Source organism: Nelumbo nucifera, chromosome 1 (genome assembly GCF_055504915.1).
Source record: "Nelumbo nucifera cultivar China Antique chromosome 1, China Antique-T2T, whole genome shotgun sequence".
Lineage (NCBI taxonomy): Eukaryota > Viridiplantae > Streptophyta > Magnoliopsida > Proteales > Nelumbonaceae > Nelumbo > Nelumbo nucifera.
The window spans coordinates 70,079,848-70,104,846 of record NC_142649.1 but is presented as its reverse complement, the minus strand read 5'-3'; the positions used below and the strand labels follow the sequence as shown (position 1 = coordinate 70,104,846).

The following is a 24,999-nucleotide window of genomic DNA, read 5'->3' as shown; positions in this document are numbered from 1 at the left end:
TGTCCTGCAAGAATCATAGCAGGGCTCGAGAATCCTTTAAAAGGGTAGAATGGGTATTTTGAAAAAACTAATGCATTAGTGAACATTTTCCATCTGGGTCAGTGATGGAAGGGAGGTATGCGTTGAGTTTTTTAAAAGTTTAGGGGGGTTTTGTTAAAGTGATACTTGAGGGGAGGTTTTTGTGATTGTCAGAAACCTCAGGGGAGGTTTTTATATTTTACCCTTTTTTTCTAAACTCATGGGATGATTAATTGTTTGACTGTGCTCTATATTTTGCTATTGTCAAACCCTTTTCAGCCCTTGGCTTTACCAATGCTGATTCCTTGGAGATCTAATACTTGTGGGTTGAAAGAACAAGAAAAAGAACTTTGTATCCTCTTATGAGAAAATTTGAGGGAATATTGTGGGATACTGTAGACTATAAAAAAAAAGCATCAATACATGTAACACCAACAGCTTGCTTTCTCGTGAAGACTGTTACTTTGTCAAAGGATGAACTTTTATTGGTTACTTGATATAAAATACATAAAAAATAAACTCAATATAGGTGTTCTAATATGGTGAGGCATTCTTTTTGGCCCGTTGAGTATTAACTAATTCCCGAGAATATGTACTGCAGCCTCAGGGAACACCAGAAAATGGTTATTTGTGGCAGAGAATCAGTCCCCAGTTGAGCTCCCCTAGCCAGCCATATTCTTTGAGAGAAGCTCTTGCTCAGGCACAGTCTTCTAGGATTGGACCTTCAACACGGGCACTAAGAGAGTCTTTGCACCCGATATTAAGGCAAAAACTGGTATGGTTTTCTACATCATCCATTTAAAGGATTCCCCATTACCTGGTTTTTGAAGCTGACAGTGTTGTTTTACTCGTTTTCCCATTCAATTCAGGAGCTTTGGGAAGAAAACCTAAGTGCATCTGTTAGTCTTCAAGTTTTAGAGATCACTGAGAAGTTTTCAACTGCTGCAGCATCCCACAGCATATCTACTGATTATGGAAAGCTAGATTGTATCACTTCAATACTTATGAGTTTTTTCTCACGAAGCCAGTCACTGGCCTTTTGGAAATGTTTGTTTCCTGTGTTTAACAATATCTTCAATCTTGATGGTGCAACACTAATGGCAAGGGAGAATGATCGCTTCTTGAAGCAAATTGCATTCCATCTTCTTCGACTAGCGGTTTTCCGAAATGATAATATTAGGAAAAGGGCAGTCATTGGTCTTCAAATACTTGTTAGGGTAGGTACTTTAGCCCTAGAATATTTGCAATTTACATTTATCACTTTGTAACGTCTAATCTTTGCATTTGCAGAGTTCCTTCTATTACTTCATGCAGACAACAAGGTTGAGGGTAATGCTGACAATAACCTTGTCAGAGTTGATGTCTGATGTTCAAGTGACTCAAATGAAATCTGACGGATCACTTGAGAAGAGTGGTGAAGCTAAGCGTCTTGGGAAATCCTTGGAGGAAATGGCGGATGATGTTAGGAGTCCTAACCTATTAAAAGAATGTGGACTTTCAGAGGATGTTCTTACAGCAGTTCCTGAAGGTTCTACAGAGATTCGGTGGTCATGGTTAGAAGTGAAACCTCTCTCTGACAGTCTACTTCAGGCCCTTGATGCTGGTTTGGAACATGCACTTCTTGTAAGCTCTTAATGTTTTGTGCAGCATTTTAGGCCTTGAACACAAACTATTTTATTAATGTATTTTTGCATTGACATAATGACATTGTTCTTATCTTGTAGGCTTCCACAATGACAGTAGATCGATATGCGGCTGCAGAGAGCTTCTATCGACTTGCAATGGCATATGCACCTGTTCCTGATCTTCACATAATGTGGTTGTTGCATTTATGTGATGCACATCAGGAGATGCAGTCCTGGGCTGAAGCTGCACAATGTGCTGTTGCTGTGGCTGGTGTTATCATGCAGGTGAATAATCTTCTTGCTATGAATGTCATGTAAAAGCTATGTCACTTGCAACTCCTGTTTAGGTGTGGGTTAAAAGTTTTCTAAATCAACAATTACATTATTACCTAGTAATTCTTTTAGTGGAAGAGTTCTGGAGTATATTTTGGTTATTTAGGAGATATGTGTTTTAATTGTGACTCATCCTCATTATGTGTTTTAATTGGGACTGGTCCCCATTGACTAATTTGGATGAACCACATTTTATCTGTGTGCATGTATGTACTTTTGTGTAGCAAGGTTTAACTGAATGCTTTAGCTGTTCAGCGGGCTGTGGAACCAATGATAAGGTTCCACACCAGTATTTAAATACATGGGGCCTGCATTTTTACAGTGGGGCCCCTGAATTTATTACTGGCGTGAAACCTCATCATTGGTTCCACAGCCCGCTGAACAGCTAAGGCATTCAGCTAATCCGAATTCATTTGTGTGCATATGTGCATGCAACCATGTAATCCATTTCTATACTTGTGCACGTTGATTTGTTTCTACTTTATATGGTAAAAATGAAACAAAAACCTTCCCTGAAATCTAGCAGGTGCTTATGTTACTTTTACTTGTAGGCCCTTGTTGGAAGAAATGATGCTGTGTGGAGCAGAGACCATGTTGCTGCTTTACGGAAAATCTGTCCCATGGTCAGCAGTGAGATTACTGCTGAGGCTTCTGCGGCTGAAGTAGAGGGTTATGGTGCATCAAAGCTTACTGTTGACTCTGCTGTGAAATACCTACAGCTTGCAAACAAGCTATTCTCTCAAGCAGAGCTTTATCATTTTTGTGCAAGCATTCAAGAACTGATCATTCCAGTTTATAAGAGTCGGAGGGCATATGGGCAGCTTGCAAAATGCCATACAACCCTGACCAACATCTATGAGTCAATCCTTGAGCAGGAATCAAGCCCAATACCATTCACTGATGCTACATACTACCGTGTGGGGTTCTATGGAGAAAGATTTGGCAAGCTAGACAGGAAGGAGTATGTATACAGAGAACCCCGTGATGTACGCCTTGGTGATATAATGGAGAAGCTTAGTCATATCTACGAGTCCAGGATGGATGGGAATCAAACACTGCATATAATTCCTGATTCTAGACAAGTCAATGCAGATGAGTTGCAGCCAGGGGTATGCTATTTGCAGATAACTGCAGTGGATCCTGTCATGGAGGATGAGGATCTTGGCAGCAGAAGAGAGAGGATCTTCTCTCTTTCTACTGGGAGCATGCGCGCACGTGTCTTTGATCGCTTCTTGTTTGACACTCCATTTACAAAAAATGGAAAGACCCAAGGTGGCCTGGAAGATCAGTGGAAGAGACGAACTGTACTTCAGACAAAGGGCTCATTCCCAGCTCTAGTAAATCGTCTTCTGGTGATCAAATCTGAATCACTTGAGTTCTCACCAGTAGAGAATGCAATTGGGATGATTGAAACTCGGACAGCTGCACTAAGGAATGAGCTTGAAGAGCCTCGCAGTTCTGAAGGAGATCAGCTTCCACGCCTCCAAAGTTTACAAAGAATACTCCAGGGCAGTGTAGCTGTTCAGGTGAGCTACTAGCATCTTAGTAAGCCATTATATGTTTTCCATTGCAAGCCTATAAACTACCACTACCAAAAATGGTTACTCAGGTTGCTACTTTGATTTAGTTTGCTTTCTTTTCTAATTCGTTTTTACCCCCCACTTGTGTCTTCTTTTGCCCTTTCTTTGGTGGATTCAGTTCAGATCCAACCATAACCAAATCCGATCTGATTAGTATAACTCCAAATTTGAGTCATCATCATCATCATCCATGCCCTACCAACTATATGAGGTTGTCTACATAAATCCTCTTTCACCAACCTGTTCTATTTAAAGTCATATCCACTGTTAAATTATTAGTGCTTAAACCATTTCATACTACTACCCATCTCCTTTCTGGTCTACCCTCAACTCTTCTAGCTCCTTCCACTTGTAACAGATCACTTTTTCTAACTGGAGCTGTTGGTGGTCTTCTGTGCGTATGACCAAACTATCTTAGGGCTTATTATAGTAGTAAGAAATGATTTAATCCTGAGCAAGATGCAAAATCGTATGCATGTGACCCTAGAGGGCTTATTGTAGCCCATTAACAGCCCCAGGGTCATGATATGTTATGTGGACAAATTGACAAATGGGAAAGGAGAGCTAAGTTAACTATCTCAAATTTCCCATGCTGAACTCATTGACAATTGAAATTTATACAAGGTGGAAGGTTGTTAGTTGGCCTGTGTCGTCACTGAATGGAGAATAAAAACTGAACAGTGAAAAGGTTCTTCTGTTCTTGCATTTCTCTTCTCCCATGTCTCTCAATGTAAGCCAGGATAAACAGAAGGGATAAGTAGACTGCCGTCCACCTCAGAAATCTGAAATTACAGCCCCCTCCTAGTCTATTGGTAGTCCCCCTATAAACTGCATCTTGGCCGTGGATTTGACATCGATCCACGGAAAGAATTCATCCCACCTGTACGGTGGGGCTCAGATTTCTGGGGTGGACTGAACTATAAAAACCCCTAAACAGAAATGCTGGCCACAAAGGTGGCTTTTTCCCTGGCTGTGTTTGGTTGCAGTGCAATTTTATTTGCACTAATACAAATGCATGGGAGTGCAAATGAAAAAAAATGCAAATTCTCGTTTAATATTGTTTTGTATTTTACTTTATTCTGCTTCATGTCTTAATTTACTTCATTTGTACTGTAATCAAACAAAATAAGCTAAAATTTGATACAAAAGTAGGTCAGGATTTACATTCAAATCATTTGCACTTCCATGATTTTGCATCAGCGCAAATTTATTTGCATTGCAACCAAACACAGCTTATGTACACCTGCTAAAGGCTATCTATGAATGAATTTTATTGATTAATTTTACAAGTGAATTATGAATCTTCAGGTGAACAGTGGAGTTCTGAGCGTGTGTACAGCCTTTCTATCAGGCGAGCCTGCAACCAGGCTGCGTTCACAAGAACTGCAGCAACTTATTGCTGCTCTGCTTGAATTCATGGCAGTTTGCAAGCGTGCAATCAGGGTGCACTTTAGGTTAATTGGAGAAGAAGACCAAGATTTCCACACGCAGCTTGTGAATGGATTCCAGTCCTTAACTGCCGAGCTTTCCCACTACATTCCTGCTATTCTCTCAGAATTATGACGTGTTTACATGTTTTGTGTTCATTTGGATTGTTTATATGCTTTTTATTCTTTTGATTTGGGCGTTCTTTTCTGGGCTGATGTTCATATGGTTACCTGTATTTTATCCTGTATATGTTCTCCCACCCTACTAAAACGGGCCCTGATAGTGTTTCGTTTATTGTTTTCCTCCAATGGTTCTTTGTTTCAAATTCACTGAGCAAAAATCATATATTTGGTTCCAGGTTGATGTTCCTAGTACTGAGAGGTTTTGGCTGTTAGGGAGTTGCATTATCGTTGAAATGAAATGGTAAACCAAAATTTTTGACTTCGATTGCTGCCTGGTTCAGTTTTGCAGCTGTTTGCAAGAGTGCAGATTTTATTTTCAATTTAGGTTTAAAAATGTTTCTTGACTATTTTTCATATTTGCACTCTTTCGGATTCAGGGAGCCAAGGTTCAAAATATCGCAATGTATAGGTTTTCAGGGTCACATACTAAATATTTGGATTTAGGTGATTTCGTTAAATTATCAAATCAGAAAAGTTAAACGAAAAAAAAAAAAACTTTCGATCAAAATAAACTCTTGATATGCAAGTGTGCATGCTTTGAACCAAGGTTCAAACTTCAAAGTATCGACACGTATTGGCCGGTATTAGCCATACGTATCATTCCGGGACCCCTCCGATATGCTTCTATATTGGGTGTATCAGGGGTCTGACCGGTTCAGGGGTGGAGTCCTAAACTGGCCACCCTGATCTGGTTTCAGAAAAAAAAAAAAAAAGTAAAATAAATAGTATTGATTTGCCTGATATGCCCCTACTGGTGTATCAGGCGTATCGATATTTTGAACCTTATTGGGAGCAACCTTTGCTTCCAAAAAGACAGACTATAAACTTTGCACCAAGGTTCAAAGTATCGACACGTATGGGCCGATACGTATTGTTTCGGGACTCCTCCAATGTGCCCCTACAGTTGGTGTATCAGGGGTCTGACCGGTTCAGGGGATGGTGGAGCCCTAAACCGGCCCCCTTGAATCAGTTGCAAAAAATAAAAATAAATAAATAAAACATAAAAAAGCAGTACCGATTTGCCGATACGCCCCTACAGGCATATCGGGCATATCAATATTAAAATGATAAAAAAATGTAATCAATGAGAATAAATGGTTAAAAAGCCTCTTTTTTGGCATTTATCTTATCCCAAATTCCCAATGTCCATCTAAGGTTCAAAGTATTGATATGCTCTAAAAAATAATATGTGCAATACACGAAAGTTGTGTATCACGTGTTTTAAAGGGGTGATGCTTTTTTGATTATTTCTTTTTTATGAGCCAAAAATTGGGTCATGACATCTCTAGAATGGGTGTTAGCCTTCAAAAGTGGCTAAATGTCCTAATTTGTAGTATCTCCATGGGTTCAAAAACCTCACGGATCATGCCATATGTACTAATACATATCGTTAGTTTGAAGTTTGAACATTCTGTCCGAGCATACAACAGTAAAATTATATTTCCTTTGGAACCCACCACTCACAATCAAACAGAATATTGTATATTTGTTGGCAAAACTTATGGTTCATGAATAACATCATGAACCTAAAAACATGAACCGGGGATAAAACTTGTCACTTTTGAGTTTTTCTTTAGTGTTGAAGTCTTGATGGTAACTAGTAAGTATACCTTGTGGAACATGAATCAATGAAAAACAGACCATTTAATATGATTGATTGAAATCTTGATTTAGCATACATTATAGTTGAATTCATTTTTAATGCAAATTTAAACTGAATTGATACTTTTCTATTCCAACACCAACCATTTTCCCTTAACTTTCTGCATTTCTCTTATTTTGTCAAAGTGAATGTAGCCTTAGAGCTCGAAATCTTTGTAAAAGAAATACATATATGCAACACCCTTCTTATTGAATTTGGGATTAGAGACGGTAGATGTACATGTATGCAATTCTTTACTGCAGGTGATTCGCCGTGAATCCACCTGCCAACAATATACATTCCAACCACCTACCAACATGATTTGACACTGCACATCTCATACATGACAGGTCCCACTTTTATGATGAGTCCCAGTCTCATGGTGAGGTGTGCGATGTTAGATCAAATTGATAGAGGGTTAGAACTTGTTTTATTGGCAGAAGATCCCAACTCACTCGCCATGAGTGATCCAATCATTTGTTTACCCAATAAAAGATATTTTCTGTGGATTTGTATCTAAATATCTACTATAGTGCCTGATTATGATTCCTGAAAGGCATGACATCTAAAAAACTTGTAACCAAATATCAATTATACGGCAATACTTAATTGCTTACCTAAGCCCCATGTCCAAACCATCATTAATCCGGTCCAAACCATCATTAATCCGGTCCATATCAATTCTGTCCGAGCATACAACAGTAAAATTAGTGCCATATCAATTATATGGCAATACTTAATTGCTTACCTAAGCCCCATCCTCCTCACTCTTCTTATATGTGCCAAGTTGCAGTGTTGCACTTGTAGTCACCACAATGGAAAATGAAAGAATTCCCTGTGGGTTAGTCACTAAATGCGACCATGAAGATGGCCACATGGCAATGAGAACCATTGACATGAATGATTCTAGACTCCATATCCGACCCCAAATATTACTTCTTCCAAAATTTATAAATTTGATCACATCAGACAACTAGAGGGTAACCCAAGCATGATTCTTTCCGGGAACATTGTCTTTAGGGAAAAAGACTTAAACCTCCCTTTTCTAAAACAACTTCTCCTACTTTTCGTAAAATGACCTTGTGATGATGTCATCAGACAAAGACCTTTCCTCTGTTAACAATATATTAAGATCTGTTTGTACCTGACATCACATTTGACTAAAATATTTAACCCAATTTTGCTCTTTTATTAATTCTTGTGTAGACCTGGATGGTCTGACGGTCTGGTCTAATCTAACTCGTTTTAAATCGGATTTAAACATGAATTTAGACCCACGAGCTTGAACTCAGGCCTGACATTTTTCAGATGGGGCTTGGACTTTCTCAAAAAAGTTGAACCCAAACCCGAGCTTTCATTATCTAGTTGTTGGTCTTTATTGGGAATGATCCCTTTCAAGAATAAGATCTTTGAAGAATAGGAAGTGTAAGAAAATTGTTCTGACATATGAATTGGGAGCTTGCTCTTCCTTTACTGTATATATCTTTCTTCATTGGGTTGAATTAGGAATATTTCAACAACACTTGTTCATCAGGCATCACTGAATTTGACTGGTAATTTGCTGTGGCAAAGACTGGGAAGAGGCCTAGATTGCCACCCACAAAAGGGTGGAAATGTAATATGTTCAGGGGCTCTCATCTGGGCTGAATGCCAAAGGATTTCGTTTTAATAGAAAAAAACGCATCATTTAATTAATCCAACATATAACTTATAAGGGTATATTTGTCTTTTTAACTCCTCCGTTAGACACGACGGCTAAAAGTTAGAACATCTGAAATGTGATAGCGTGATAGGGGAGGTATGGTAGGAGAAAAATCCGATTTCGGGGTGACGGAATCTGCTCCTCACAATTGGGCGCCTCACAGGCACATTCACCATACATTGGGAACATTCATTTTCGGGAGGTAGCATTCATTTTGAAAAGAGAGGAAAAATATCTGCCCACTGACCACTGTGGAGTGTGGAGTGTGGCCAACCAAGCCCAGAGGTGACAGCTTCGTCTTCGCTCATCCCTCCTTCTTTCAAGGACGATTTTGTCCTTCCGAGAGACGGAGGACATACACGTAATACGAATGTCATAATTTAATATCCTAGCAGAGTAGAAGAAGGTCAGGGAGGAGGAGAGACCGGATCACCGGAGACGGACAACAAGAAGAAGAAAGTCGGAATCTCTCTCTTTCTTCACTGCGCTGAGCAGAAAAAAATATGGGGGCAATAGTGAAGAAGGGATGGCAACAATACATGATACAGCTTCAGCTTCATCCCTTAAGAACCAAGGTACGGCCCCCTTTCTTTCTCTCCCAATTTTATGATATGGTTTCCTTATTTCCTTTCTGTTTGAGAATCGGGATGCGTTTCGTTCCATTTTGATTTCTGAATTGCAACAGCCCCTCTGATTTGGGTTCTTTTCCTTTCACCTGATCCTGCTTTACTTCCTTGTTGGTAATGGCTATTCAATTGCAGGCGATTACTGCCGGTATTTTGGCGGGAATCAGCGACTCAGTCGCTCAGAAGCTCTCCGGCTTTCAGAGACTTCAACTAAGACGGCTTCTTCTTAAAGTGGTAAATGGCCTCCCTTCGTCCATAATATTCCTAATTTTCTGTTCTTAATTACGGTGGCTTGGCGTGTCTGTTTAATTCTATTCCTTGCTCTGTTATTATTACCAATTATTGGCTGATCTCTTTTCCATGTGGGAAATTGTGCGTAAGCCCAAAGCTCAGTTGGCCTGTCCAACCTCGATGTGATGCGTTGTATCCCAACTTAAGGAAACACGGAATATAATGGAGTTTGGTATCCGAGTGAAGAATTAAGCTCCACTTATTGAATCCGTGTCTTGTCGTCGTCGTCGTCGTCATCATCATCTAAGCCTTGTCGGCTAACATAAATCCTGTTTTCCGCCACCTGTTTTTTCTCTGCTCCTAGCCCCTCTAACTCCTTCAATTTGCAACAGATTGTGCATGTCATTAAACCATCTATTCTACTTACTTTCTTAGAGCTACTCCTAGGTTCCGTTCAATGACCATTTCTGAACATCTTTAGTCTACTTTTTCTTTTTTTTTCTGGTTTTTTCACTAATCAATCTTAGCAGCACATGTATTTCTGCCATACTCAGTTTTGGACATATTTCTTGGTTGCCCAACTCCACTAGTATGAATTTGTCTTACACCGCAGGTCCAACTCCCAAGCCCGAATAAAGGAGGATTTTGTCAGGTTGTCAGTAAACATTAAAACATTTGCCAAACTATTATGGTCATCGATCATTGAATCCGTTTCTTGTAAAATCCCAAAATTTTCATCTTCATTTTCACGTTAAGACAAGAGCCTTATGTTTTGGGAATTATTGTTTTGAACTTATGGTGCGACATGATTTCATAATACCATACTGCAGGATGTATTACATTTTTGTGTTTTTCCTTTATCTTTTGTTCACTTGCCACTATGAAATATGAAAACATATACATCATTTGCCCTCTGTAAGTCTGTAACCCATGTCCTTTGCTGCAGTGAGCACTGCTTCCAGGAGCAGTCTGAGCCCCCGTCAGGGATCTTTTTCCCAGACATTCTTCAGTTAATCTTCACCACCCAAGAGAACCCCTTAGTCTAATCAGAGAAGAAAACTAAAGTTGGAACTGCTTTTTCTATCCGGTCATTGCCATGTATGGATCCTAAGATTTAATGAGTCAGAACATTTACTATGTATGGATCCTAGTCACATAGATTGGTTCCTAATGTTTTTTCTACCACAAACTAAAAAGTCTTTCTCGATAGCTTTGACTGTACTTTTGACTTACTCTTGTGTGTGAGTGGCAGAGTGGGTTTGTCGTGTGGCCTCCGAATGCTAATTAATATGGTGGTTAATTATTTAGTACTAGGACAGAACATTACTAGATGATGAAAGATTTACTTTTCTTTTTGTCATATGATATTTCCTTTAGGTTGTATTTGTTTCCATGTTGAAGGGCTGAATACAAAGTTTTCATTATAAAAAAGGAAAAATATAGCTGGAATTATTTCACAGAGAAAATTTTTGCTCCATTTACATTGAAACAGATGGACTCTTAGGGATGTTATCTCTAACGTAAATTTGGTATTGCACACAGGTGTGAGTGACTTACAAGTCACAGGTCATTCTATAACAGAAATATTTCTATGGTGCTCAGTTTTCATCATTCTTGCAACTTTGATTTTACGATTCCATGGTCATTTTCTATTCATATTCACATTCTAATTGGATAAAAAAAGTGTGAATGCTATATGCAAGAAATTTGCATATAAAGTAACTCTGAGTTTTGAAAACCATTTGAAACAATTCTTTGTACCAAATGGTTCTTAAAAATGCTTATCTGAGTATAATTCAAAGGAAAATGATACTGCTAAAGCATTTTTCTATTAAGGGAAGATTTCCCTGATGGCACTTCAATTCATGTGAATCCTGTAGCATTAGCACCTAGTTGTTAAAAGCACTATCTTTTAATGCATGTTTTATTGCTAGATCAGTTCTTTATATCTCTAGAAAGATTCTCTATTGGTAGACTAAAATGAGGTCTTTAAACTAAATCTTAAAAAGGCCTGACAGCATCATTTTCCTTTAAAATCAGAAAATTATTTGGTCCTAATGTCATATATGCAATTTCTTTCCCTGATGGCACTTCAATTCATGTGAACCCTGTAGCATTAGCACTTAGCAGTTAAAAGCACTATCTTTTCATGCATGTTTTATTGCTAGACCAGTTCTTGATATTACTAGAAAAATTTTCTCTATTGGTGGACTGAAATGAGGTCTTTTGTTTATATCTTAAAAAGGCATGACAGCATCATTTGTCTTTAAAATTAGAAAATTATTTTGTCTTAATGTCATATATGCAGTTTCTTTGAATTCTTATGACCACACAATAATTGAAATGGATTACAAAGCTTACCATGTATTGGCACCACCTGCTTTTGATGTTGCAAATACAATGTTAAAACGAGATGTCATTCTTACAGAATTGAATCTTTATGTATTAAATTTTGGAGGTGCAGCCTTCGCAATCCAGGTGTTAAAGATGTGGGAGGATTTTTCAGAACTCATCAAGTGAAGACTATATTAATATATTTAATCCAATAGTAGTTGGTGCTATCAGCATAGAACTCTTCTTGTTATTACAGGTTCTTTGTCTGCGCCAATCCTTGGGCTATGGCAATCTCAATGTAGAAAGTGATCCTCAAGTAATTATTATTTTGATGAGGGATAGTCTAGGATCTTGGCAGCTAAGACAGTCTTTGGGTGGGTTAATATTAGGTTACCTCTGTGAATATCTTGTTCAGGTAAATTGTCCAAGACAGTTTGTTAATAGGAAGGGGCAAATAGACAGGCCTTGATTAAGGGAACACGTTTTTCATTCTTGTATTGGATTACAGGCAGCTATAAGGGAAGATAGAAAGTTACTTAGCTCTCATTATCTCTTTGGATTGTTTATGTACCTTATTTATTGTACTTTATTTAGTTCATCATTAATAAAACCTTTGTACTCTGTTCTCAGATAAAAAAGAGGAATCTTTCTGCATTTTGTATTAACTTAAAGTTTTGAACTTTTAGACTGGTACCATATCTAAGAGTTTTAAGAACAATTAAACTTATTTTTTCTTCTTCTATTGTTCTTCAAGGGCCATTAATCGACCTTATTGTTCTCTTTTTCTTATTTTTTTCTCTTTCTTTCTTTTGGTGGAGTGGATGTTATCAAGAGAAATAAGTTACCATTTCCAGGCAAAGCTGTGGTTATCTGTGTATTTGTGTGGGTGTGGGTGTGTCCTTTCATTTGCCAGCATTTCTTTTAAAGTAAACTTGTGCATTCACTCATCTATGGCTGCATATATTTGTTTTTGTTTTTGATAAATGGCTGTATCTATTTGTCTGTGGTTGCATATCCTGACATGACTAAATTCAGCTTTTTGGATTTGCTTATGGAGGACCATTTGGGCATTTTCTGCACATATTGATGGATAAAATTTTCAAGGGGAAGAGGGATACACGAACAGTTGCAAAGAAGGTGTTCTTCTGATTTCTCTTCCATCTTGAGTTCTTTCTTATAAATTCCAAGACTAGTTTTGGTTAATTTTAAGAATTCTTAGATTGTAAATTTGTAACTAAGTACCATTTAACAAATCACATAATTCTAGCATGCCCTATTATCTTATTTTTCAGGTGTTGCTGGAGCAGCTGACATCTTCTCCTTGGAATAACATCTTGTTTATGCTGTACTATGGGCTCGTTGTTGAACGTAAGTCCATTTCACAGAGCTTACAGCATATCATCCTCCAAAAAATGTTGAGATCCTGAGAAATTAATGATTTCAACAAAACAACTATTTGAAATCAGTTAACCATTCAAACTAAAAAATGGACTTAGTTACATATCTATATCTATATCTATATATATATATATATAGCTAACTAATTAAATAGATTCCTTCAAGAAGAAAATCATAAAAGGAAGCACTAATGCTTATTTGTTGGGCCAATATTCTGCGTTTATTAAAGGGAAACTTCATTACACACTTCCAGTGAGGAATTGTCTAATAAAGATTATTGATAAAAAAGAAAAGTCTAATAGAGCTTAAAAGGAGTAGCCTGCCTTCCTTGGAATGGCAGGTATCCTTCCATACTGATGCCAAATTATGAAAATCCTGGAATATAGTGTGTAACTTAACAGTGGTTTAGGCATTTTTCTTAACCAACTTCCTAGAAAATGATGATGAGGTTCCTTGGCCAGAATTTTTCCCTTGATTTTAGTTAGAAATGGAAATTTCATCCACCTTCTCTTTATGAGGTTTTTCTCTTCAGCAATTTTGAAAAAAGAAAATTGCTACCATTGATCAAACCAAAATTACTGACTGAACATTTGGTTTAATAGCTGCTTTATATTTTGGCTGTGGATCTATTTATCATTGAAGAAGTCATAGTTTCTTTGTAATATTCCTATTCTATGCAGGAAGGCCCTGGGTTCAGGTCAAGAGTAAACTCAAGAAGGATTATCCCTCTGTACAATTGACAGCATGGATGGTATATTCCAGTTTTGTTACCTTTGTTTTGCAAGTGATTGTATAACCTTTTTGTTATATTGAAACTTGGGGTTCAAATGAGTAAATATGCTGATTTAAAAATATGCAGTTTTGGCCTATTGTGGGGTGGGTAAACCACCAATATATGCCACTCCAGTTTCGTGTCATCTTTCACAGCTTTGTTGCATGCTGCTGGTATCTATTTTATTAATTTCCTGGATTTGTTATTTGTTAATTTGCATTCTTCAGTGCTGCAGTTTTGTTTAATAATTAAAACTCACGATTTAATTTATGCTGTTTAGGGGAATATTTCTGAACTTACGGGCAAGGTCTATGATGCTGACCAAGGGATAGATAGCTTTTACAAGGAAAGACACCTTTGCCAATAACACCTAATTCATGTTTGCAACAATGCTCAGGAATATAGTTGATGTCCCAAATCTTTGATGCGACAGGCTTCTTTTTGGGTGATGATTTCATATGCACTTGTTGTCTGAGATTCTAGGTACTCTTTCTATTTGATCTTTTGGTGCACTGTTGAATGTTCAGGCCTGTTATTTGAATTAGTTATTTGATACCTTATCATTCTCGAGTTTGACTAAGCATTGGTTGTGCATATTTTAAATTTTTAATAATAGCTTTTCTTCTCCCTTTAATTGCTTCCGTGTTTTTTGCTCAGATTATTATTTTAGATTAAATGTTAAATTAATAATCAATTAATTCTGAACCTGCATTAGGTAACCGTGTATTACCAATCTTAAATACCATGGCCATGTGGAAAAACCTGGGAGTGCTTTTGGTAATTTTACATTCAATTTGTAAGCCCCATCTGGATATTTTCAATCGTGAAATCTATCCAATTAGATAATATGACCAAATACAAGATTGAATAAACTTTTAAGTTTTAATTGGTTGAAGGAAACAAATAGTACTCTCTACAAAAGGATATTTTTTATTTGATTACATAAGATATAGAAGCAAGTTGGCCTTTTGCATTACTATTTCTCCATGATGCTATCTACTCATCTTCCAAAGTGACCCATATTATTTTGGATTAACTACCTGTATGGAGCCTTATCTTGGTTTATTTAGCATCTTTACGATAGTGTCTCTTTTGATGTTTTATGTTTTTCTTTTTCTGATTCTAGGGTAACCTTGCTCAATAGTATAGATAGAGAGGCTTATCATATATAGGAATCAATGTCAAAAGCTCGTGATATGTAGTCTACTTTATCCATTCATGAGAGTAGCAGATGCTATTATTTGTCCCAATTATAATATTTTAATTTTTTACTCCTATTTATCCAAAGTCCATTGCTCGACTCATTTGTAAGAGGCTTTTTTGACTGAAGAGATCATCTTGAGTAAATATTGATGGAGCCTCAATGAAAATTTCTTTGGGGATCGGTGGCTAAAGACTTTTAAACATTTAAGGTCTGTTACTTGGTAGACTTTTTGATGCTTTTGAGGTCCTCATGAAAGGGGATGTGTTGGTGAATTCTTTCTCTTTATTGTGGAGTATCTTGACTCTTCAGGCTTTCCATGTGGGTTTTGTCATTAACAGCTGATTGCAGAAAAATTCTTAGCCAAGCTCCTCACATCTTGGTTGTCTATACTCCTTGGAGTTTCAATATGGCAGCTCATAGCATGGCCAAACTAGCTTCTAATTCGCATTCTTTCTGGAGTTGTGATTCTGACTCACCCGACTGTATCTCCTTTCTAATCTCTGTCTAGAAATCTACCATGTAGCAGGATGAAAGTTCAGTTAAATGAAATCGGTCTTCCAATGGTTGAATGGAGAGGCTACATATCCACTGGTTTTGTTTTGGATTAAAGGGAATGAAACTCACCATTCATCATTCCCAGTGAAAATTTTTAGTTTGAATTTGTGTTTAAAAGAGTGGATATGAATTAGTTGAAGAGATGTTCATTCCAAAATAAAACAGGCTGATTGAAATGGATGTAAACACACAAACCGATCTATGCAAAATGTAGAACGAACATGTTTTTGGTAGGACTGCTATTCATCTTATTATTCTTACTACAGTTTTAATTTAGTGCAAGGGGATATTTTTCTGTTCTTAACCTTTAATTTCCATAATCTCCTTTATGAAATAAGTTCATTATTCCTTCATTTTAAATACTTATTTTTAATTTTGTTCTCAAAATGAAAATTTTATTGTGCGTTTTAAATTATTGTGAGTTCATTACTTTCTTCTTTTGAAATCTCAATATTACAAAGACCGAAAGCACCTTCAATTTCGGAAGAAACATTAATATTTGAATGATTCATGTTATCAACATTGCCTTTGTCATTGAGCTTTAGATTTGCATCAAAATTGAGGTTTTTAGTGTCAACATTACAATATTGATTTCTATCAATCAAGCATATCTATTGTGGTCATGGTTTTCAAGGTGATCTCTCAGGCTCTCACTACAGTTTATCAGTTCTGAGATAGAAGCATAGCCAGTATGGATTTGAGAGGGGGGAAGATTTCAGATTTCGGCTACTAGACTTTTGAGATTTGATATATCGAATCGAGATATCTAGGATTCTGGGTCCTCCACCAAACTGGTTGATCTTTTCATCTTGTTAATTGTTTGTTTGTTGGGTAATCAGGTCGGACTTGGTGCTGCTCCAGATGCGATCCGGCATGGAACTTACCATATTACCAAACCTGGATCCAGATATGATACGGGTCCTGTTATTGTGATCCATATCTGGTGCAAACATCATAACTATATAACATGTCAAATGATTTGTTGTTGAAAAAGTATTGTTTCATGGATGGTTATTATCATTTGGACAAAATTTCGATACAAAGTCTTGTTTTGGTAAGAATGAAGTCAAGGCTCGGTTTGGAAGGAGTACAAATATAAATATGTAGAGCACATTACAAAATCTTGTATTTTGTAATTTTTTGTATATATTTATACTGTACATATTTGTATTTGAATTCTTTCCAAACTGAGCCTAATTAAAGAAAAGGACGGGGGATTTTTTTTTTTCTTTTTTGATAAAAAGGAAGGGGTGATACATAAGACGGGGGGAAATTTTTATTTCGACTTTGATTGAACTTTTTGCCTAGTCGATTATGTAATCTATCCAATGAACGGTGGAGATCATCCATAGAATCCTTCCACTTAGCAGAAAAAGGGTCATATAACCCGATAAAAAAAATAGTTAAGGTGACATAAAATTAGTGGGTAAGATATTATAACTTACAAGTATGAGACTCACCCCTTGTGAATTGGCATGCTTCCTATCCCTTATCATTAACCCCAATAATTCACGCACTGGTAAAGCATGGGAATCTCGCCCTACATTGAGAATACCTTTTAATGAATTTAACATAAATGTACGGGAGATATCCCCAATATGTGACTGGATGTCATGTGAACAGAGTTTTTGTTTTCAGGAGATCTGGGCTCCATGCCTCCATGGAAGGGCCCATAGATTCCACTTTGAAGGAAAATTACATTGAGAGAAGGGAGAATGGAGAATTTTTTGAAATTAAGGTAGCTTTACTAAGCAGGAGCACGTTAGAGCTTAGGGATCTGGCTGCAATGCCATCTTCAAGAGATGGGGAGTCCATAGAAGAGTTTGCAATCTTTCTGTTTTTTCTTTTTTTTGTAAACCAGAAGTCAATTCCTTTCAAGCAGACAATACAGGGATATATCTTGAGAGTTATCCCCATTTAAGGTTTGAGTTAAGAAATTAGGAGAATCCTCATGATGATTAGATAGAGCAAACTGAGCTAACAAATGGGCAACTGAGCTAACTTCCCTGTTAATATGCAAGATCTCAACGTTGGCAAAAGATAGAAGGAGTGCTAGGCAATCCCCAGCAATGTGCCATTGTGGAGATCGCTCAAGAATGAATTACGTTCCGCTATATAGGCTGTCTTGGAATGCTTTCAGAGAATTAATTTTGATGACTTTTAAATTCTAAAGTTACTTTTAAGTTTGTACTTTATAAAACAATTATTATTAATTCTTCTTCTGCACTTAAAACTGATAAGAATCGGTTCTTTGATGCTAAAAATCCAGGCATCTTTTTCTTTTCTTTACATGATATCAATTAAGGCTTGGTGGCTATGATGCCAGAAAGACATGATACTGGAAAAACTTGAAACCAATCAACTGGTATCAAAGCAACTTAACACAACTGAACATGGTGGTGGCTATATAGTAGACTGCAGATCCAATGATAATGCCCTACACCGGTCATAAAATACATGGGGCCAGGTGATATAATAGGTTTCATAGCCCACTTAACAGAAAATGTGTTCAGTTAATCCGATCTCGTGTCAAAGTGGTAACCAGTCAAGACATGATGATGATACAGAAAGACTTTTTTAACGGTTGACCCACAAATAGGGCCCCATGAATTTTATGATTGGCATGAGGTGATATCATTGGTTTCACAGCCCACTTAACAGCCAATGCGTTTGGTTAACCCGATCTTGTTTCAAAGGAATTTACATCTGTGCCCCACAGAGTGCGCCCAAAAAACATCCCACATGCACATCTCAGTATGCATTGGGAACATCTCCTATACTTATCATTGGAAGATATTCTCAATACATGATTGGGATGTGCTGTGGGATATTTTTTGGGCACGCTCTGTGGGGTGCAGATGTGCATTCATTTCAAAATGGTAACCACTCAAGACATGATATGGAAAGAGAAAGACATTCTTAACAGCGGACCCACAAATAGAAGGTTTATTGGCATATGTATCTTGTAAGTTCAGATCTCCTACCCACACCTATCCATACATCACTACAGCCGCACATTGAGAAGATCTCCAATATTTGCATGTTACCATTCATGGGGAGTTGTTTTCAATATACAGCTGTAATATCCTGTGGCTAGGTGTGTGTAAGATTCTTGTGAGTAGGACATTGGCAGATTCCTGATCTCCTAAAAATTAGGCATGTATAACCCAATCACTAATATATTCACTCTTAACTAGGATCTGCTACATATAAAGACATGTACTATGAATTACTGACACATGTTTAAGGCTGTCAATGGGTTGGGTATGACCCGATGGATGCAAACGATTGGACCAGTTCTGGTTTTAAAATCTGGTACTGATGGATCAGTTTCAATTCTTGATCTATTATCCCAATTATTATCAGTTTGAAATCGACTCTACCCAATCCCAAATTGATTCAGACCCGTTATATTAAATATATAACATTTTCAGATCAGACCTGATTGTCCTAAGTGGTTCAATTTTAGGTCTAAAATTACAGACCCTAGAGTTGGATTCAGTTCCTATTCCTTGATATTTCTTGTTGAATTGGTTTCCATTTATCCAATCTAATACGACCCAGACCTCATGCGTACATATAATTACTAGCATGCGAATTATTAATTGATTACATAACTCGATGCTGTATATCTATTTTCAAAATATAAAAATATAAAGTATGGTTACAATTAATCATTCTACTGTCGGCTTTCAAAAGAAAAAAACAAAAACAAAAACCGTTCTTCTACTGTCTGATCGGATAGAATTCTTTAGACTTGAATGAGAATTTTGTTTACTTATTCCTAAGGTCATCTTATTCTTAATAATCAATCATACATAGATAGTTGGTGGTTGTATATTAGTGTTGTTATGAAGTCAATTGTATATTTTCATTTTATTAAATTATTGAGGTGGATATGGTTTTCCTCATAGGAATATTAGTGTAGTTATGAAGTCAATTGTTGTATATTAGGATAGCCTTTGACTTCTCTTCCTCATCTTCTCGGGGAGAGAGGCATGATCAAATTATACACCTTTTTTCAAAATATGATAAGTGGATGTTTCCAATTATACATACCACAAATTTTTGATTTATGATGCCCCATTGCCAACCGTATATACCATATACCACAGAGAGCCTGCACTTCCACATATTTGATCTTATATATATATGCCTTCCATTGGATACATGTAATAAGTGGTGGTAGGTGCACCCACTAAAGGTGTCAATGGACCGATTTTGGATTGGACCTGTCTAGTCTAAAATCAATTTGAACGGATTGGACGGACCAACAAGACATATTGGATTGGATCAATTCGGTCTAAATTATTTATTAGATTGGATTGAACCTGGTCTGTTCATATAAAATTTATATTGGATTGGGTTGGATTAAGCCAATATCTGGTCTATTGATATAACATAAAATATAAGTGTCAATGGACCAGGTTTGGATTGAAACCAATCTAAATCAAATCAAATTTTAACAGATTAGATGGTCCAGACATTGAATTGGACCGGTCTAAAATATTCATTGGACTGAATTGGACCTAGTCCATTTGTAATAGACTCACATTGGACTGGATTGGATTAGACCAAATCCAGTCCAATTGACACCCCTACACCCCAGCCCCACTACCCCTCTAGACCCAATTATCGGGTTTAGGGGTTAGTGGTGGGAGGGTTGCTCTGGACCATTATTACCCTAGAAGAGGATATGTTAGTGTCATGCCCATAGTTCAGAGATATGCGATTTTATTTCATTTGTGATATTTCACATAAAAATTAAGAATACACATAAAACCCGGTAAAAAAAAGTGAATTACTTCTTTTTAGTCCAAAATCCTGAATGAATCCAAAGCATTTCTGAAGATAAATCGGTCATTCCTTTTATTTAAAAAGCATTTCTGAAGATGAATCCAAAGCATTTCTTTTATTTAAAAAGAAAAAAATTTAAGAAGACTGATTTTGGTCATCTTTCCTTTTATTTGTTTTATATATTATTTCATAGGGCTAGGCTATAGAACAGGGGCAACCCATCCTCCTAATCCAAAAAACCCAATCCTGTTCAAGGCCCAAGTCTCCCTTATAACTAGCCATAGATCATACTCACTGAGTTACTTGATTTTGAATCTCTGCTACGTTCTATCCATGGATGAAAATGCATCCCTTGCTTTTGATTAATCTTGTAAAATTAGATCCTTGAATCAATCTTCTTCTTTTACTTCTTTTTTTCTTTTTTTAATTATCTGGGTGAGAATAAAAAAAGGTTGACCGTGGACTTAACTCTTAACAGTCTTTCTCTAAATTCTAATCCGAGACCGAGAGCAACTGGAAAAGATAAAAGTTTCGAACTTTCAAACTTCAATATAGATGTGCGTGTGAGGATATTTTTCTACTTCCGCACCACTTTTGCAGAAGTTGAAGACAGCAGTGAGTTAGAACCGGCCCAAAGCAGATGATGCATCTATAGGAGGAACAAATTAAATTAAGAACGCCATGGCCTTGCACGTGATATAATATCTCCAAAAGAACTAGTCTATTTTGTTCAGCAATGGAGTACATAGGCCAAATGTTAGTTTAATAACATTTGGGGACGGTTTGGTTTATTATCGGAATTGGAATCAAGATTTTTTGGAATTGGAATCGGAATGATCTATTTTGGTTAAAAATGAGAATGTGAATTATAATAAGTTGGAATGTAATTTTATTTCCAGGGGAAAGGACTATTCCCTCGAATGGAGGAATATCAATCCATCAGGAATGAGAATGGGATTCAAATTCTGCCCAACTAAATTAGAATGGCCCATTCCCATTCCACTCCTCTATTCCCATGAACCAAATGAGCCCTTGGTTCTTTTGACCACCACAGAGTTCAGCGGATTATACGGCTAAAATCATTGGATCAAATTGAATCACTGATTGGCTCATATCCATATACCCTACTATATCATCCATGACTTATGAAGAAGGAATTCAAGATTATTGAAACCACCATATTCTGTTACTTGTGGTATGTTTGTTTTTCGGTAAATGAGAGCGAGTAAATTGCTGGGTTTTACGGAAAGAACCTGTGTTTATGTATTGATATTAGCGAGTCCCATAAAAAATAATGATTCCCAAGTAATTCATTTATTTGAATAAGTAAAATTTTCCTGAAACTTGGATAAATCATTTCTCAAAGCAATCATTGTATAACTTTATCTAGAATACAAAATAACAATGATAAATACATTTATCTCGATAAATATTTTTCAAAAAATATTTGTCTGCAAAACACATTTTTCTAGATAAATAATTTATGGTAAAGTATGAATAGATTCAATGTAGATTTCTGATTTCCACGCAGAGCTATAAACATTCAAAATGTCAAAAACCCCACTTTATACACCAATGCCGGCCTGTTAATTGGCATCAATTCCGAACTGACACCCACCCCAATTGTACTTTGGGCCTAAAAATTCTAACCCTGGGCAGAACTGTCATTCTCTCAATAATTTAATGTTCTATAAATGAATCCTTAAAAACAATATGCCATACCTATACCCAGTTTGGTATATGCTAATCACGTGGCTTGATTCAAACCACAATATTCACGAGTGGAGCATATTTGAAATTACGCTGTATTAAGGATGCAAATGGATATTCGATATCAGGATATATCTGAATATGATCCGATAATGCATATCCAAGATCCGATCCGATCTGAAAATTCAATTGAATCTTACAAATGCTGATTCGAATCTGAACCCATTAAGGATGCTGGATATTCGAATCAGGTCCGAACTGATTCAAATTCTAAAAATCTTAATAAATTATTAAAAAAATTATTTTCAACTATTTTTGTTATATATATAGGTGTCTTTATATATATATATAAAGAGAGAGAATTCGATCCGAAAAAATAGAATCGGATTCGAATCGTCATCGGATCATTATCGATCCATTTGCACCCTACTGTATTGCATTTTGAAACGAGTCATTGACGCATTAGAATCATCAGGCCGACTCCTTAGTTTTAAGGCATCTTTGTATCTTCGCCGACTCCTTAGTTTTAAGGCAAGCGTCCTTTTTTTTTTTGAACATACCAACCAAATCATTTTCCTAAGGCGGTTCAAAATCATCGTTAATTTATGCAGCTGATATTATTATGCAAGTTCTTCACTACTTAGGTGGGAGTGGGACCCTACGTGGCCATATATCCCGGCCTGTACTATTAAAACCAAAATGAGTTTTAAAGATTTGACATTTGAGAGGCTAAAACTGGGTCAATTACACGGGGGCTTGGCCCATTCCAAGGTTTTACTTGGTTATTGCCGTTGAAAGTCAATGTATGAATGCCAAGCTGACCAACCACAACCAGTCCGATATGCTGAACTGGTTCAAGATGTTGAAAGATAGAATTCCATTCAATTTTTTCCCTCTCTCTCTTCCTATACTCCTCCATCTTACCTTGTATAAATGAAGATGAGACTGGCCTCTTCTCCATCATCTCATCTCGCTGCTGACAACCAAAAACCCTCTCAAACCCAATTGCAGAACAACAACCATAACATCGAGAGCCAAATTAAAAGAAAAAAATTGGCAAACTGTGAGCATCAGACCATCAGCATAGCATGGCGACTCTTCGAACTTACAGTCTCCTGTGCTCTTCCTCCTCGTCATCATCTTCACGACGAAGAAAAGTATCGGCTATTCTTAATACCCCAAAACTCCAACCGAGTTCTCTTTCTTTTCCAAAGATCCCGACTACACACAACAGCCACAACCATTACCCAGACAGAAACGAAGCCTTTTGACACTAAAGTTGCTACCGATACCACGAGAGATGATCATCAGGAGGTTAACTCCAAGTCTACGGTCATTGCGGTGCTTTATGCAATCATGGAAGCTGCTGCAGACAGGGCGGAGATGCATACCAACATCCAGGAGCAGCGGAATAACTGGAACCACCTCCTCCTCACCTCCATTAATACATTCACCATCACCGCTGCAACGATGGTCGGGCTGGCCGCAACAGCTGGAACGGGAGCACCACTTGCCGCACTAAAGCTCTCATCTACTCTATTATATACGGCAGCTACTGGGATGTTGCTGGTGATGAACAAGATTCAGCCATCGCAACTCGTAGAAGAACAACGCAATGCGACAAGGCTATTCAAGAAACTTCACAGGCAAATCCAAACAACTCTTACACTTGGTAGTCCTAGTTCCATGGATGTTAAGGACGCCATGGACAAGGTGTTTGCTCTTGACAGGGCTTACTCATTGCCCTTGCTTGGAGTGATGCTTGACAAGTTCCCTAAAGCCGTGGAGCCTGCCGTGTGGTGGCCACAACAAAGTAATAAATTACGAAAAGTAGATAGTTGTGGTTTTGAAGAGGAAGGAAATGATGGAACGGAAAGCTGGAAGAGGAGATGAAGCAGATAGTTGTGGTTTTGAAGAGGAAGGACACTGAAGAGTACTTGAGGCTGGGAAAGATAGCTTTCTGGTCCTTTACTCACAGGTCTCGCAGCTGTTGGGTCAGCTTTCGTGGGATGCTCTTCTCATGAGACATGGGCTGTGCTGTTGGGTGTCAGTGCTGGAGCTTTGGCAAGTGTTATCAACAGCTTGGAGCATGGTGGGCAAATTGGAATGGTGTTTGAGATGTACCGGAGCACTGCTGGCTTCTTTAGATGTATGGAGGAGTCCATAGAATCCACTTTGAAGGAAAAGTACGTAGAGAAGAGAGAAAATGGGGAATTGTTTGAACCGAAGGTGGCTTTGCAATTGGGAAGGAGCCTATCAGAACTTAGAGATCTAGCTGCTTCATCATCTTCAATAGATGGGGAGGCCAATGAAGAGTTTACAAGCAAGCTCTTCTGATTTCTCAATGGATCGGATCCTCTGATGATCAAATTTTGCAGCTCATCACACGTTTTCTAGTATTCTTTGCTGTATCTATAACATCGCCTAGAGATGGGTGCACAATTTCATTGTGTTGTATATACTCAATTTGTTCATTCATTGTAATTGTAAACAAACAGTATATATTTAATTCCTTTATTCATCTATGCTATATGTATATATACCAGATTGGTCATTTATAAAACAACTTCCTAAATGGGGCAATACTTAGCTCCTACCCTCGATCAGGAGGATATTTTCAGGGTAAATTTAGGGAAAATTCCCCATGGGTTTGGTGTTATTTTGGTTCCCAAATTTTAAAATGTGATAATTTAGTTTTTCCACCTAAAGGTAAAGTTGTCAACACTTGAATGGGACAAAAGTGGCCCTTTTAATAATAGAATTTTATGGCTAAAATGGTCATTGCTTATTTACCTGGGAAATAAAAGAACATGAATAGATGCATTTACTCAGATAAACATTTCTTTTATAGAAAAAATTTAC

At 37.2% G+C, this 24,999-nt stretch overlaps 2 protein-coding genes and 1 pseudogene across 7 annotated transcripts in view; all 3 read left to right on the top strand.

The window, feature by feature from the left end:
• Positions 1-5,341, top strand: part of SPK1 (guanyl-nucleotide exchange factor) — an 80,617-nt gene extending 75,276 nt beyond the window's left edge. For all 3 annotated transcript variants that reach the window (XM_088902660.1, XM_010280323.3, XM_010280322.3), the window contains 6 exons: positions 620-793; positions 888-1,235; positions 1,309-1,641; positions 1,743-1,928; positions 2,528-3,502; positions 4,865-5,341. In XM_088902660.1, the coding sequence (XP_088758786.1) occupies positions 620-793; positions 888-1,235; positions 1,309-1,641; positions 1,743-1,928; positions 2,528-3,502; positions 4,865-5,119 (2,271 nt within the window). In that variant the 3' untranslated portion in view covers positions 5,120-5,341. The remainder of the gene's footprint in view (positions 1-619; positions 794-887; positions 1,236-1,308; positions 1,642-1,742; positions 1,929-2,527; positions 3,503-4,864) is intronic.
• A 3,258-nt stretch (positions 5,342-8,599) lies between these two features.
• LOC104612755 (peroxisomal membrane protein PMP22-like) lies at positions 8,600-16,666 on the top strand. 4 transcript variants are annotated; one of them, XR_737843.3, is made up of 8 exons: positions 8,600-9,085; positions 9,272-9,370; positions 12,737-12,838; positions 12,994-13,069; positions 13,780-13,850; positions 13,959-14,044; positions 14,152-14,354; positions 16,470-16,666. XR_737843.3 is itself a non-coding variant. In XM_010280319.3 (7 exons), the coding sequence occupies exons 1-7, from the start codon at positions 9,014-9,016 to the stop codon at positions 14,201-14,203; spliced, it is 558 nt and encodes a 185-aa protein (XP_010278621.1). In that variant the 5' UTR covers positions 8,600-9,013; the 3' UTR covers positions 14,204-15,896. The 4 variants fall into 4 exon arrangements, 1 of the variants encoding a protein (XP_010278621.1); XR_002023530.2 differs by lacking the exon at positions 16,470-16,666 and adding an exon at positions 15,414-15,896; XR_016085225.1 differs by lacking the exon at positions 16,470-16,666 and adding an exon at positions 15,414-15,896 and having other exon boundaries at positions 14,152-15,283.
• Positions 16,667-23,109: 6,443 nt separating this feature from the next.
• LOC148803401 (putative F-box protein At4g22030 pseudogene) lies at positions 23,110-24,692 on the top strand (annotated as a pseudogene).
• Positions 24,693-24,999: the final 307 nt, after the last annotated feature.